Raw genomic sequence first — 16,383 nt, 5'->3', positions numbered from 1 at the left:
GGCAAATTGGACAGAATGACAAAACCCTGAAATAATAATGATTAAAAAAAGCAGCCAGGACATCTCACAATGGTTTAAAAACAAGACAGTAATCTAGAGCACCAATCTCAAGCACTATGGGCAACTTCCATTCTTAAGTACTGCATTCATTTAGTATTACTTGAAAAAACACAACAGCCAGCACACCAGCAACTCTGTATTCTTTCAAAGACTGTAACAGATTTGAAGGTGCTGATTACACCAGGTGGTATGGTTAATACAACCATAGAAGCCTGATTTTCACTTTTTTTTTTTTTTTTAGAAATTATAAAGTTGCTGTCAGCTCAGCTGCTACACGAGTACTCCAAATGCAGGCTCATTTTCTAGGAGTGCCTCACATACATACCTGGGGTTTAGGGGGAGACATGACAGGCACACACACACACACCAGGACAGGAGCCAGGACCAAACTGGCTCTAGGACTAACAAATACAAGACATCTGCATCATTCATTACCATGAAGGGCAAACACTTGCACAGCTGACAGATCACTTGGTATTCACATGCATCTTTAGCCCAGCTGCAGAACTCTTGATGAGGGACTGTCCTGAACTGCTTACAAACTCTCTCCAGTCTATGGGTTACACATGCTGCACTTCTCAACCACTTCAAGAATTTTATATGTACCTCAGAGTCACAGAGGTCAGCCATACCAACTCCAGCACAACAGCACAAAGGACAATTTCTTTTTTTTTAAGCATTTAAAGATGTAACAATGATTTACCTGGACTAAGAGTTTCATTGTCCAACATTCCTCCTTCACAGAAACTTTCAAGATCTTCAGGTTTCACTTTGTCCCATGGTATGTAAGTAACACCCAATTCTACATCCCAATACTGCTTGTAATCTGGCTTTATTCCTTTATTCAAAGCCCATGCAATCTTTGGGGGAAGGGGGGAAATACATGTATCAGTAAATATTTTCCATTTTAATGGATTTAATATGTAGTTCTCACAAAACAGCATTACCATTTGAGGTTAAAAAGCAAAAGAATACTCTTAATTGAAACAGCAGGAAAAAAAGGTTAGTTACAGAACTCTGAAATAAGAGGGGTTTTAAAGCAGACTTAGCTCTTATTTCTTGGCCTGACTTTTGCACATGATTTGCAAAAAAGTATAAAGGCAGTTTCTTCAAACATTCCCTAGTCACTAAGATTAATTCTGTTTCCCTTCAGAGGATGGTGTCACACTCTAATATGATATTCTACAAAAGGAAGAACTTCACCAATGAATGCTTTCTTCCTTATTTATTAGTAGTCCTTATAGGATTATCATACCTAATTAAACTCTGTTATAAGACAAATAACCAGCAAGAAGAAAAACATAGTTACAGTCCACTGAAGTGACTAAAAGGGCACCATTTTTGTTGGTTAAATAGACAATTACTGGCAATCTTTCAAGGAAACTGATACAAGTTCTACTAGTTACATTACAGCACAGGAAGAATACTTATCAAGAAAAAAAGTGGCCCATTCACATAAATTTAGAGAATACTATATCCAGAATACATAATAGTATAGAACAGATGAAAAAGGGTTACATGATTATGGTAACTTTAGAACAGTTTGACATTTTCCAAGAAGTACCTTTATAGATTTCTGATTGACTTTGAAGTTTCCTCGGCTCAGTTTTTGTAGGGCACGGTAAGCATCCTGCCTGTGAACCATTACAATATAGGCACATCCTCTAGGCGGTATCATCTGTGTTTTAAGGGAAAAATAAAAAGAAAAGGTTTGCTAAGGTTTGCTAGCACATAAGCAAAGTAACGAAGAACATACATACAAGTGTTCAGTTACAGTGAGCTGGAACATCAGCAGGTGTTTCAAAAAGGACTGTGCAAGTATGAAAGAAAACAATAGCTTCAAACACTAAGATACCCAGTTATCTTCTGGAAATACAAATTTCTAGTAAATTAAAAGTAACTTGTTATATGCAAAGATTTAAACTCTGTTCCGTGAGAGAATATGGACAACCACTGGATATTTATTTAATCCTTCAAAACTGTTAAGAAGCAGTTTTCATGTAAATACTGTGGTCTGGCAATTAGTTAGTTTGTCGGAAGAAACAAGACACTCTAACGTGTCTTGACACCCTGCGCTTCATTCCAGATACCACAAGCTTCCTGCTGTACCTCCACATTCAGTTTTATCTGAGGTTTTGTAATAATTCTTGTCATTTGTAATGCATTTGAGAAAAAAGTTTGATGTTATTTTACAAAATTTGGCAATAGGAAAAAATTACAGTCGCTTCTTTTTATTTGTTTAAAAGAAATTTTATAGCTACCAGAACAGCTATCATTTAGATACAAAAATATCTTTAAGTACAGCAAAGCATAACAAGTTCTCCATGTTTATGACTAAAATGGCAAAAGAGAAACAAGCAAAAGAAAGAATAACACCAGCTGAGAGTTTACATTTCTATAATCAAACAAAATGAACCAGACAGGAACTCGGTACCAGAGCAGGTAATTCTGTACCCATCTCCTCAATAGCCCTTTCTCTTCAATTCTCTCCAGAGAGAGTATTATATTTTTTATGAATATGGGATAATCTTCTGTATTACCTGCAAGAGCATTTTTAAACTGCAAGAAACTAAAGCAATAGCCGTCTTATCTTTTTATAAAGCAGACAAATGAACTGAGTTTACACATTAGAAAACACAATAGAGGAAATGAGAGCTCTTGAATCTTTTGAATGTAGCAAAACCAAAGCTGTCTTAAAACAGTCTGAAGAGACCTTCAGTAATCAAGGCCTATGCTGCAAGTGTAGCTTACACTGAACCATCTATACTTACATTTATTGACTCAATTGGGCCAAACTCCTCCAAAAGACTTCCAACATCCTGTTGAGTTGTCCTTTTGTCAAGTTGTCCTACCCAAAGTGTAGTACTACAGACTACAATCAAAGAGTTAACAGAGATTGTAAGAGCACTTGGAAATACACATTTCACAAGTCAGAATGTCAAAATACTCATTTTAATATCATCAATTATACAAATAAAAACCAGCTAAAATTAATATGTGTATTTTAATCTTTAGGAGTGTTTGGAAAGAAACCTCTTTTTCTTGTCTGCCTGAAGCTGTACTAACAGTTAACCACAGCAACTACATCAGAATGACTGTTAGAATGCACTAAAAAGTTCTCTAGTTAAATAACATTGAAGTGACCAGCAAGTTCTGATGATTGTGAGTTGGGCAAATGATCGCAGAAAGGGAAAAAATGCTTTGGTGCTAACAATGCTCCATGAAATATCCCAACACATACAGTGGGTATTTCAAAGTAAGGTAACTTATTCTGCTTAGTATGAAATGCAAGCTATGGGCCACCATCACAAATTATGGATGTACTTACTGGCAAGATTATTATTACATTGCTTAAGGTGATATACTCACCACTAGCAAGATTTTCCTGCAGAATGTGGTGACAATTCAACTACAATGAGCAATCAAACTTTTAACCTCTTTAGTGACTTATTCAATGCTATTTCTTTCTACAGTTAAGTGGAAAAGTATTGACAGAAGGTGCTTGTCTTTCAGGAAAGAGTAAGCACCATGCTTATCTCACTTCATGCTTCAAGGTAATAAAACAGCAGATTGAGCTCAAAGTATCACACCGCTGACTACTGCAGCAACATCTAGCACTCATTGATGTTTTTCCTACTAAGTCATATAAAACTGCAAACATAAAAAGCATAAAGAGCATACACCCCTAAAAAGCCAGTAAGCTTTTATGGAACAGCTACTAAGTCTTTGCAGTCATAGAATCATAGAATAGTTAGGGTTGGAAAGGACCTTAAGATCATCTAGTTTCAACTCCCCTGCCTTGGGCACAGACACCTCACACTAAACCATCTCACCCAAGGCTTCGTCCAACCTGGCCTTGAACACCGCCAGGGATGGAGCATTCACAACCCCCCTGGGCAACCCATTCCAGTGCCTCACCACCCTCACAGGAAAGAATTTCCTCCTCATATCCAATCTAAACTTCCCCTGTTTAAGTTTTAACCCGTTACCCCTTGTCCTGTCACTACAGTATCTAATGAAGAGTCCCTCCCCAGCATCCTTACAGGCCCCCTTTCAGATACTGGAAGGCTGCTATGAAATCTCTATGCAGCCTTCTCTTCTCCAGGCTGAACAGCCCCAACTTCCTCAGCCTGTCTTCATCCGGGAGGTGCTCCAGTCCCCTGATCATCCTCGTGGCCCTCCTCTGGACTTGTTCCAACAGTTCCATGTCCTTCTTATGTTGAGGACACCAGAACTGCACACAATACTCCAAGTGAGGTCTCACAAGAGCAGAGAAGAGGGGCAGAATCTCCTCCTTCGACCTGCTGGTCACACTCCTTTTGATGCAGCCAGGGATACGGTTCGCTTTCTGGGCTGTGAGCGCACACTGTCGCCTCATGTTAAGTCCTTTTAATATAATTGTATTATCATTCACAAGGTTTTGCCCAGTTAAAACTCCTTAGTTTTCATCTCTTATATAAAAAAAAAAGAACGTTCTCATTTTATTTGCTGACCCCAGAGAAGATTCCACACTCCCCAGGTATATTCAGAAGACAACTACTACATTCTGTCTATAAACACAGGCAAAACAGAGATTATTTTGGAAAACTGAACATTAGCCTGTGTGTTTTCCAGGTCAAACTTCCACTCCAGGTTTGAGACACACACATCGAATCATTAGAAGAAATGCTCAACTTCTTGCTGCTCAATCTGCTTTACCTTGTATGTCTCAAGCTAAAGGATGGAAAGAAAAACATGGTGTTTCAGCTTTTTCTTTCCTCATTTTACAGCCAAAATATTTGTGACTTTGAGATACTTCAAAGATGCTGAACTATCTACTATGAATGAGTAAAGGAAATATAGGGATGTGTGGTGAATTTAATTTTTTCCAGCTTTACAACAGTTCAGAAAATAAATGATAACAGAATTCACTTTAATTCTGTCTGGATGAGTCTTAGAACCCACATCAAGTAGTGTTAAACTCAAGAAAAAATAAAAATAAATAACACACATTAGACCAAGAGGTGTCTTCTGGGATATCCTGAGCAGGTACCATATACTGAAGATAAGTGGACTCATCAACATTAAATTTTTTTTTAAAAGTCTGATAGATAGTTAGTTTTTCTAAAAATACCCATTTGTCTTCCTAGTATTTCATTTTACACAGGCACAGTATCCACTGTAGCATCTTCAACTTCACAGAACTCTAAAATTCATTATAGGAAATAGGGGGCACAGACAAAAAAAAGTCCATATATGAGCCAGAAGGTGTTGACCATCTGAAAAAATGGTATTACGAGAATTTGCAGAGTTTCATCAATAATAAAGAATAAACTTACCACTAACAGTTTCTGACTTGATCTGAGGAAGACCTTTTGACCTGCGTTCTCTCTCCCGCTCACGTTCACGTCTTTCTTGTGACCGAGACTTAGGAGAGTGTCGGCGTCTATCCCTGGACCGAGATCGAGATCGACGATGGCGTGACCTTCGAGATCGGGAGCCAGATCTTGAACGTCTCCTTTTAGGTGACCTAGTTTAAGTAACAGCCATGTACATTCAATCTTTCTGACACAGACACTGACAGATAGGTAAGTACTTCAGATAATCTATTTAAATAATCAAGCAAGTGTTCAGTCAACTAAAAAAACTAAATCCAAGTTCATTCACATGCATTTAAAACTAGAATAGATTTTTACAGCAGCTTTATTAACGCACTCCAGCTGAGCAGTTTGTTACTTTTCAAAATCTTCTTTTCATTTTGTATTGAAGTTGACTATCAAAATTATGTCCACACAGAAAAAAAAAAAAAAAAATCTGCTTAAATGAGGAATATGTTTACTGCTTTTACAAAAGAATGTCTGAAAAACAGAGTAAACAAATTCTGTCACTGAAATTGTATTTTACATTGTGTCCCAGTTCTAAACCACTCAAGGTCTGGAGGACAGAGTAAGAAAGTAATTCAAAGATGTCATATGAAACTTGGCAAAGGAGAAGCTTTGCTTTAATACTGGAGCCAGATTTGTTAGGCCAGCTGAGATATGCGATATACTGCCTCTGTGACAAAGTCCCATGGTACACCAGATGACAGATTTCTTCATAAGAAGAGTGCCTTTAGAGCACAGACAAAACTAAACTCTCATATTCTGCTTCCTTAAAATTTACTCAGGTACGGAAGTAACTCTACCAATAGAAGACAGCTGTACAGACATCAAATTTTCCTTAGAAGGTAGATGACTTTCAGAAGTTCGCAAGTCTCACGAGTCGCTAATTGTTTCTTATTTCAGTACTGCACTGTTTCTGAAGTACATACAACATTTAGCTGTACTTATACACAACTCTCCTCAGAGATAAGAAACTGAAAGGGTCTGGTTTTGTTCTCTCTGAAGGGGAATTCAAATAAAGCCTTGACAGTTTTGATGTTACTAAGAAATTTCACTAGTGTTGTCCATACAGAGAATAACATACAGGAATTTCTTGCTTACACTAAATTGAAATGGACTATTTTACTAAACAGGTCTTTTCGCATTTAGTCATAGAGTCCAACTTGTACAGCGCAATTGTGCACTTACAAGAAACCACTTCTAAGGAAGTACGCTGAGCAGGGCACCCCCCAGGAAGACGACTCAAAATACAGGTAACAGGACTATGTCCTAAGGCACTGAAAACAAGCTCCACTAATAGTTCAAGGAGTTAGCTCACATCTCACCTATTTACTGTCAGAAGTTGCCACCCCCATGGTAGATTTGGCAGCACAGCACCATATTCTCTGCACTCCAGGTAATCAGCATTAACTCTCTTCAGCACTTTGGACATGACACACATAAGTTCTTCCACTAAAATCCAATATTTGGCATAATATATACCTCACTAAAAGAACTTCCACTAATTTACCTTGACGCAGATCTAGATCTTGACTTTCTGTTGTCAGAAACATGACGTTTTCCCTCTTGAATGGGTGGCTGTTCCACTTCCATATCCTAAAAGATGAAGTTGACTGGTGAGTAGCACAAGCATTTTACTTCATTTTTTGCCTAGACTCAATTATGTAACAGCACTACAATTGTATTTCATATTCACATGTGAAATTAAAATGTAGTGCGACTCTCCTCACAAGCTTCACCACTGCTTTGCAGTCACTAACAGAGAGACAGTCCAGTACTAAAAGAACTTCATACAACCACTGCAAAACATAGTAAAATTAATTTACACAGAATTCTCATTCTCAATTTCCCAATTACTGTTTTTCCACAGAGTACGATTATACTCATTAGAAGGCAGTCAGCGGATCTTGCTCTGTCTACTAGAACACTTTTCTCCAAGATGGTATATAAAACTACTTTAAGCCATATAAAAAAGCAAATTACAATAAAATAAATTTGAAGAATGAAGCAGTAAGTCATCAAAAGACATCAAATGTAAGAACATACTTAAAAAAAAAAAAACAAAACATTAAGTTCAACACAGCTCTTCCTTCCTACTCCAGATCCTCTACAGCTTCCCAGTATAGAACATACTGTGTCCTGCCTAAACTTTAAATAGTTTTCATGATGCCACCCTGGCAGGGAACATCCAAACAAGCAATATTTTAGAATGTACTGATTCAAAAGAACACAAGACTAAAAAAGCTAATTAAAATCCCAGTCTTGAGTATTGTCCCTTTATCGCAAGTGTAAAGCAAGAACTTAATTCTAGAATCTGCAGTATCACAAGTCACCACATAAAGACAGCGTGGTACCATCTCTATTTCTCATTTTAGGATTTTCTTTGATTGGAACAAAAGAGGTAAATATATTCAATTTATCGGTTTTGTGGGGTTTGTTTGTTTGTTTTGTTAATTACAGGCTCATAAACAGACTTGCTCTTTGATTTCTTCTAAACAGCCAGTTACCAAACCAACAGTATCCTCCAAACTCTTAGGAACAAGAGAGGTGATTGAATACACTTGTATTTTTTAAAACTTTTACAGACCTCCAAGTTCATTTCCACTACACTAATGATCTACCAGGCCCTTAAAAGTTAACATTTCTCTCCAGAATGAGACTGCTTTCTTAGAACTCAATGGAACACAATATTCCTGAAGCATGACAGTAACATGAAAGGGAAGATGAAATAAAGTGAGAATGATATCCTAAGACTTTGACAAAAGGAGGCATAAAGCATACATAAGCTGGTTTTACTAGACTTCTGAAGTACCAGACTTGTCATGAATGGCACCGATGCTCTCTAGCTTTCCCTCAGATAAGCAACATCTCATAGCCATCTCTGACCATAGTTATCATGAAATTTCACCTCCTGAACAAACCAAGATGTTTGAGAAAGAGACATACTGGAACATTACATTTTGTTTACTGCAAAGGGTTCTCACCTGTTGATGTGGTTTTTGCATGTGTGATTCACTCTGTACTGGAAAAGGAGCCTGAAAACTTTGCTGCGCAGGTGCCGCTGGTGGAATCACAGGCTGAGCCATGGGTGGGTACTGAGGAGTAGGCAAGAGACCAAAACCTGGCATTTGCCCATTAGGAGGAAGTGGAACCTTGGGAGAAGAAAAAAAAAAAAAAAAAAAAAAAACAAAAAAACAAAACCACAAAAACTTCCAGTTAGGGGGGAAAAAAAAAAAAAACACAACACACATTAACTTTCCCAGTTTGCTAATGTAAAATTGCACCTCTGCTCCAAAGACACAAGAATAGAAGCCCAAGAAAGATTAAGCAGGTTGAGCATTCAGGTGTATAAAATAAAAATCTTTATTTCATATTGTCTGTTTATCAAAGCTTGACTAGAACAGAGAACAAATACATGTTTCTTGGGAAAGCTTGAGGGCTAAGCCGTATTTGCTGTTCAACAAGAACTCCACTTCCTTAATTCTGCACCAAAGAAACCCACAAAAGATAGAAAATGTAACACAACAGGGACAAGGGAAATCCCTGAAGTTACCTGATGGCGCACTGGATCCTGCTGCATACCCATCATCCGCTGCTGGAAAGGATCCATATTGGGAAGTTGAGGAAATACTGGTTGTTGCATACCTTCTGCTGGAAATCCACTAAAACCAGTAATATTTTGGTGAGATAAGTCAGTATTAATATTTTTTCTTTATTTTACTTATTTTTATATATATTTACACGTTCTTGCTTCATATTTACAGACAAAAATTATTATAATCCCACTTACGTTCAAAAAAGTGAAAACAAAAGAGTGGCTTTCTTATCTTTAAGAGTAGTCCTTTATCACTTAAAGAAAGGTTACACAAAAGTTTAAGCATACTTATACTGTACATATATGATCTTGCTAAAGATCTGTCTATGGAAATTCTTCATGAAGGTTGTCTGCTTTAGGCTAACTTCCTTCCTTTCCAGTTCCTCTTTTGGGAACAAAAGTAAGCCTTTTCCTCAAGGAAAATAAATTTGCCATACTTTTGCTGGAAAAAAAAAAAAACCTTTAGTTTGGGAAGAATTTAGGGCAGAGGAGAAAGGGGTATGTGTACCACACAAGGATGACAGTAATGCCATTCACTTCCCAATTCAACACACAGAATGGACAGTGCTCAGGGAATTAATGAGGTCTGCACAGTTAATAAGACCTGCTGACAGGATGCAGTTTGTGTTAGAAACTGAACAGGATTTCAAGAAGATAAAGGAATTTCATGGTGATGTGAAATGGAACTTTGTAGTATTTTAAGGTATATTCTTGGATGATTCTTGACAGGTCAGATTTTCATATGAAGTATTACTGATTTTGTGTGCCCAAAATGAGAGTACTGGAATCCATTCTTCAGAAGCATCTGACACAACTGTAAGGACAGAGGCTTTGAAGTGTCAGCAACAGAACATTTTGAAAAGCCTAGCCCAGTGATCTTTAGTTGGGCATACACAAGCAGTGCTTACATTTGACCTACCTCATCTTTCTGTACTCCAGAGTTCCATCTGTGTTATAGGCAAAATACTACCAATTTACTCAAAAAGCATTTCAATTAACTAATAGTTGTGGAACATAAAAGTGCTCAAGGTGATAAACACAGCAGGAAAGCTAAGACAAAGTTAGTGATTCTTTTTTTGAAAGCAGGGTTTGGATGGCATATACAGAAAGTAAGACATAAGGCCACATACTGAAGCAGGGAAAAAAAGAAATATTGACTAACCCAGGTATTGAGCACCATCCAGCCTGTGCACTGAATGAGAGAGAGGTCCTGCGGAAAAAACTAGTATGTGATCATGTAATTTAAGACTTTTATCATAATGCATATCAAACGGGAAACAGGAGTTTGAGTTTGTGTGACTATTCAGCGTTGGAGAACGTAAAGGTGCGAAGCCAAATTTTTTAGTACTTAAAACTATCACTATGTTTGGAATAGCATTTATTTCCCAGACAGCAAAGCAATTCAGCTGATTACTAACAATGCCCTGACACACTCAGTTGTGCAATAAAAACATGAAACTCATGTTGAAACCAAACCTGAGCTTTTCTCTACAGAGCACATTCCTCAATCAATAATGCAACATGCCAAACCTACACCAGATCACCAAAGACAAAAAGAAAAAAACAAACCCAAAACCCACCAAAAATTGTTAACAACATTTTAACTTTGGACTGTAACTGTTAAGCACTGAAGTGACCTGGACTCTTAATCAGTTTTCCAACCTAAAGATTTTTTAGAACAAAGATTTGCTATTGTACGGTGACACAAACTCACAAAGTTGGCTGAGAAACTGAAGAAGGAGCTGAATCTTCTTTCTTTGAATCTTCCACTGCTTCTGGTTCATCATCATAGTCAAACCGATCTAGCAGCTTCTGAAAGAAATTACATTGAGCCAACTATTTTTTCTGTATCTTATACAACTGGCAGCCAAAATAGCCTTATTATTGAAGTTTTACTCTAACAGCTCTGAAATTAAAGACAAGGGTATAACAGAAAATAAAAATCTAATACAGAATCAGAAATTGTCCAAAACCAGTTCTATTCAGCTTCAGAAAATGCAAAGGCTATAAAAGCAGGAAGCTGACCTCCAAGCACAAAGAGAAGAAACTAAATTTGCATCATATTTCTCTTTAAAAATGGAGGACATTGAGGCATTCATCAAACAGCCTTCTACTGAACTGAGAAAGTTAAACACCAACAACAAATGAAGACTTACTTTGTCAAATGATGTTTTTTGCTCAGGTGGTGGGAAAGCAGCTTTTTGTTCTGGCTGTTGTGCTGCTGTAGTTTTCAGCTGAGCAGTAATAGCTTGAACCTGAGCCATCACAGTGTTATCTATGACAGGTGACTGGGGTTTTTGAGGCTGTTGAAAAGTCTGGAGAATTTGCTGAAGCTATAAAAACATATGTAGTATTAAGTATACTTTCTTATTTAAATATATAGTACTGAAAGACTTGTAGGATGTAAATTTTACATCAAATCAGACAACAACAAAGGATGACCACCACCAAAAACCTGACTGAACTATGGAGGACTTCCAGCAAAACCAATAGTCACTTTTTAAACACTTTAGCGGCAACACTCAGCAGATCCCACAATTTCAGTATTCAGGCCTTTCAACACTGCAAATGTTTAAGTGTACTAGCAATAAAACTCGATGTTTTGTTTGATACAGTTTGGCTGTTCTTGAAACTTTGTAACTGCACCAATTCAGAACTAATTATTGAGAAATATGTTACTGAATTTTCCTCAAATACTTTTAATTACTGGATGGAAGAGTCAAACCATTCAAACATTGAGGTTAACTCTTACAAGTCTTCCACTGAAGACCTTAAGAAAGCTTTTTGTTCTGCTTCAAATTGAGGCTTACTTCCATCCTTTCTCCCCTCTTTCATTTAACATAAAACCCAGTTAGAAGGGAACCAAATACAAATGGGTTACCTGTTGTCCTTGCGTTGTTTGAAACAACTGAGCTACAGCTGCAAAGGCATCAGAACTGGGTAACTGTGGCACAGTAGGTACTGAGTTAGCAGTAACTTGAGGGGGCTCTGAAGCAACCTTTGCTGGAGGGGGTGGCGAACCTGAGAGTTTCATAGGAATTGAGAAACAGCTACATTACTCCAAAACATTCACCTTACTCTTCAGTGTAAACACCTAATTCCTCAAAACAAGAGTCGATCTGCAATAGTGTACTTAACCCCAAAAGTCCTAAGCTACCCCAATTGCATATTTATTCATTTTGCCTTTTTAACTGCTCAATTCACTGCTCACATCTGCGCACGGTACACACTAAGAAAGCAAAGAAAAACACCCTGTCTGAAAGGTAGTCCAGCATTGGATCACAACTCTGGTTTTGTAATTACACAATTTTAGAAAAGTTAAGAGAAAAACTATTATTTAGTGATTACATTACAAGCAATGAATACCAATACACTTCAAATATTAGTTCTGGTTACGAAGTACTGGACTCATTTTTTTGGATGAATACTTAAAATGAACCATTAGATAACTGATTTGAAGAGCAACTGAGTTTTGCTTAATATCTTCCTCTTTTGAGCAGTAACTGAACTTCTGATTAAATGTCTGGTAACAATTAAAGGTTTAGAAAAGAAAAAACTATTTCCCAAGCAACTCTCTTTCTTTGCTCAGGTTTGTTCACATGCTGCTCTGGCACAGACACATACCAAAACATAAAAATAATTTTTACTAATTCTTCCAGCAAAAGACTCCCATTTTCACTGACCTTTACAAAAACTGAGATTACATTTTAAGACATGCTATTAGTTTTTTCTACACATGCAGCTTTCGAATTCTTTTTGCTTTATATTACAATACTTTTTTTAAAAGGTACGTTTTGTCAGTACAACTTAGCAGTAATACCATCAACTCCCACATGCTGTGAGCAAGTAGCTATTCTTCAGCAAATATATTTTAATGGACTACTAATAAAATTGTACAAGGAGAGACAGTTTAAAAAATAAAGTTTTTGTTTGAGACACTAAGCAAATGTTTGCCTCACAATACCAATTATTTAAATCTATTCATCTGTTTGCAGTTCAAATAACTGCAGTGTTGACACGCAGCAAGCAGAGACAAACATGCTGAATATTTTCCCCTACATAAAAATACTGCAAAAAGGTATGTGATTGTTTTTAAATATAAATTAACTTCCAAATTATTTCCTGTATCTGTTCAGAAAGCTATGTGCTTGCTCAAGGGAGAAAATTTGCATTTTTCCTTCTTTTTTTGGCTAAACAGACTTTGTAGCATTATGAGCTAAACAGATTCTATTTCATATAATGCATTAATATATTTATTATTATTCATTGGTGTATTTATTTCAGGGCCAAATTATCCCCTCTGGTGCATCTGAATGATCTCACTGAATTCAGTAATTCTGTACACCAGAATACATGCAGAAGACAGCCGACCTGTTAGCTATCAGTGATGAGACTAAGATGGAAAATAGTGCCACTCACCTGTCATATCAGAATTAAATTGTATAGTAACCGGTCTGCACACCAGCTCAGAAGCTAAGACTTTCCCTTCCCCCTGCCACGCCACATTTATAAAACAAGGCAATAGGATATGCTTTCCTAAACCACTGGAGACCTTTCACTTATGCTACTGTGCATCATTATTTTGTTTGTCACGACGCCTCCCTTACTCCACTATATTTTTTGCCAGTCCTACTCCAACATACATGAGCACAGTAAGGAGGTCACCAAAGCTAAGTCTGAAATATAAAGTGCAAACTCAAAAAGAAAGCCCTCCAGAGAAAGAAAGAATTGTGGTATGCATATTCTCATCCACGATTCAGTAACCTCACTACCAGCTCTTTATGTGGCATAAAATAGGCCAGTGAAAATACTGTGGGAAGGCAGTCATTACTTTATTCTTTAGGTCAGTGGTTTTCAACCAGCAGCCTGTATAAAAGCCTACTTCCAGGCATAAATTTACTGTTCAAAAATGTGGATTTGAAACATCAATTAAAACGTTCCAGGGCTGCACACTGAAAGAGACTGGCAGCTGTTCCTTTCAGATACTAAGTTAATTCAAAGAAAGATGAAGCTGTTAACTTGTCATTTTTTCAAAATTAGAATCTGGATAAGAAAAGCATGCTCTTACATCAGAATTATAAACCTGATAAACAGAGCAATATTTGAGACTAAAAGAAAAATAAACTTTAAGAGGGAATACTGACATTACCTGTAAGTAAAGCGTGTACGTATGTATGTACATATGCGTACACGATATAAATTACAGATATATTCCAAGTAAGTGTTCACATTCTGATAACTTGAAGTACACTATCAGCATTTATTTAGAATGAGTTCAGCTGTTCCACATAATTTTGAACACAAAGTTGAGTTTATTAATATGCTACTGCTGAAATTAATTGTAGGCGCTTTAACATGGAAGCAAACAAGCTATTATCGTTCACCCTTTTAAAAGAAGAATAAGTTATAATGTCATTCATACCTTCATTATTAGTAGCATTTTCTGTCATTGGTGCTGTGGCACTAGTTCCTGCTGCCATATCCAGAAGAGGCTGAATTATTTCAATTTTAAATACTCCATTTTTCTGCCAAAGGTTCAGGACACGGACTATTTTACTCTGTTGAAACAAAAGCAAGCACCAACACTAAAGACAGCTTTCCTAACCCACAAACGCTCAACTGATGTTCCATAAATTGAGAAAAAAGGTTTGAAGAGTACAGGAATTCAACATAATCAGGCATACCTATTTAACAACCTCTATGCTGTCAACATAGATCAGCAAGACGCTTCACATGGCAAAGATAAAACCTGCCAACTTATTTTACTTTCTGCTTTAATAAAACACAACTTGTGCCATTTTCCTAAAATTGTTCTGGCCAATCAAAAAATCCAGGTTTGATATACAACAGCCCCACCATTTCTTCACAAATGGTCATAAAGGGGTGAAACAAACAAATGGGACAAGGCAAAGAACATGAATTGGAAAATCTGAACGAAGAGGGGGCCATAAAACACTAGAACAAGGCTTTGAAGTTAGACAGAAGACTGTTTGCTTGAATTTTTTAATTCTAAGCCACACAGTTCTATGTTGACACCAGAAAATCCATCTCCATTATTCAAAAGATCGGGAAAGCAAGTGGAAAACATTCTAACTGCTCACGGCAGAACGATTAAATTAGAACTTTTGATTGTCAGCTGTTATTTTAAGCTCACTTCTTTTTTTAACATTAAGAATGATGAAGCTTTCAGGGACCAAGCTGGAAATTATTCCTTCCTTCTTTAGCCCAGTATTAAGCAATTATATCTAACTGGTGGTGCAGCTTCAGCTGAAACACACAGGCAGGTAACAGAATACATGTTATACTGACATACCTGTCCTTTTTGTGTACTTAGTCATCCGACTTGCATATACGTTTCAAATACTTTTTACTTTTACTGTAGCTGCTAAGAACGAATCGATTCTGTTCCCTCTTGCTTCAACAATAAAATACCTTACTGTGACTCAGTTATATAGTTACATACAACCTTGCAAATCCACCTATACTTTCAAAAGCTAAGCAATTAAGGAATTCCATAAAGTATTCCAAAAATATTTCTACAATAAGATCAATAACAGAAAAACCAGAAACGGGTATTTTAATGAAGATTTTGGTCTCAAAAAACAGCTAACTTAAAATTTTTTGGCTCTGGGTATCCTATCCCTCCAGAAGATCTGAAAATTGTATGAAGCCCAAAAAATGCATAAACTTAATACTCTTAGTTTTAGTCACATATTAAGTATCATTCTCTTTGAATATCAACCACAGGTGTATATGTGTAGATAACAGTTTTTTTGTTTAGGTACTAGAAACTCATTAAAGCACTGTTGGTTGAAGTGTCTATGTAGGCAAAAAAAAAAAAAAGAACGAAGTTAGGGAAATTAAGTATTTTAACTCAAACTTCCACAGAACTATCACCTTTGATAATCTTTCTCAGCATGTTTTATTATTTCATATAACATTCACACACACAGGCAATCACCAAATTAGCTTTCCGCGTTAGCTTGTATTTCCATATAAGTGGAAACACCAAGGTAACACTCATCAATTCACAACACTTGAGAAACTATAGCTGTACCTTGTCTTCGGATGGACAGAGATACAAATACTGGAATGTGGCAGTAATATTTTTAGAGAATCTTGGCCCAAAAACATCTTTGTCCGTTCCAAACTGGTGACGAGACTGACGAACAATAGAGTCAATAACATACAATCCAGGGACTTTATATTCCGGTTTGCACTGAAAACATAAAAATAACTTTCTATTATGCAGTGACACTAATAAGGTAATGGGCATTCACCTTAGATCCTTACATGAAATCTATACTTAGTATACTTGGAGAGGAAAAATAAAAAGTATTAATTTGTTTTATATAATGCTTTATTTTT

General features: G+C 36.7%; 1 protein-coding gene across 4 annotated transcripts in view; it reads right to left on the bottom strand.

The window, feature by feature from the left end:
* The window catches only part of SCAF4 (SR-related CTD associated factor 4), a 44,975-nt gene that overhangs the window by 15,786 nt on the left and 12,806 nt on the right, over window positions 1-16,383 (bottom strand). The window contains exons 4-16 of one of the 4 annotated variants that reach the window (XM_061453638.1): window positions 16,073-16,234; window positions 14,438-14,573; window positions 11,897-12,036; window positions 11,172-11,348; window positions 10,730-10,827; window positions 10,178-10,225; window positions 8,974-9,082; window positions 8,405-8,572; window positions 6,931-7,016; window positions 5,379-5,569; window positions 2,832-2,932; window positions 1,625-1,738; window positions 764-920 (exon numbers count right to left, since the gene is read on the bottom strand). In XM_061453638.1, the coding sequence (XP_061309622.1) occupies window positions 764-920; window positions 1,625-1,738; window positions 2,832-2,932; window positions 5,379-5,569; window positions 6,931-7,016; window positions 8,405-8,572; window positions 8,974-9,082; window positions 10,178-10,225; window positions 10,730-10,827; window positions 11,172-11,348; window positions 11,897-12,036; window positions 14,438-14,573; window positions 16,073-16,234 (1,687 nt within the window). The remainder of the gene's footprint in view (window positions 1-763; window positions 921-1,624; window positions 1,739-2,831; window positions 2,933-5,378; window positions 5,570-6,930; window positions 7,017-8,404; window positions 8,573-8,973; window positions 9,083-10,177; window positions 10,226-10,729; window positions 10,828-11,171; window positions 11,349-11,896; window positions 12,037-14,437; window positions 14,574-16,072; window positions 16,235-16,383) is intronic. The other 3 variants (XM_061453635.1, XM_061453637.1, XM_061453636.1) reach the window with 3 other exon arrangements.

Source organism: Pezoporus flaviventris, unplaced genomic scaffold (assembly GCF_033815535.1).
Source record: "Pezoporus flaviventris isolate CSIRO_AGI_PZ_B2104156 unplaced genomic scaffold, CSIRO_AGI_Pfla_v1 ptg000015l, whole genome shotgun sequence".
NCBI classification, from domain to species: Eukaryota; Metazoa; Chordata; class Aves; order Psittaciformes; family Psittacidae; genus Pezoporus; species Pezoporus flaviventris.
This window is presented reverse-complemented; position numbering and strand designations above follow the sequence as displayed.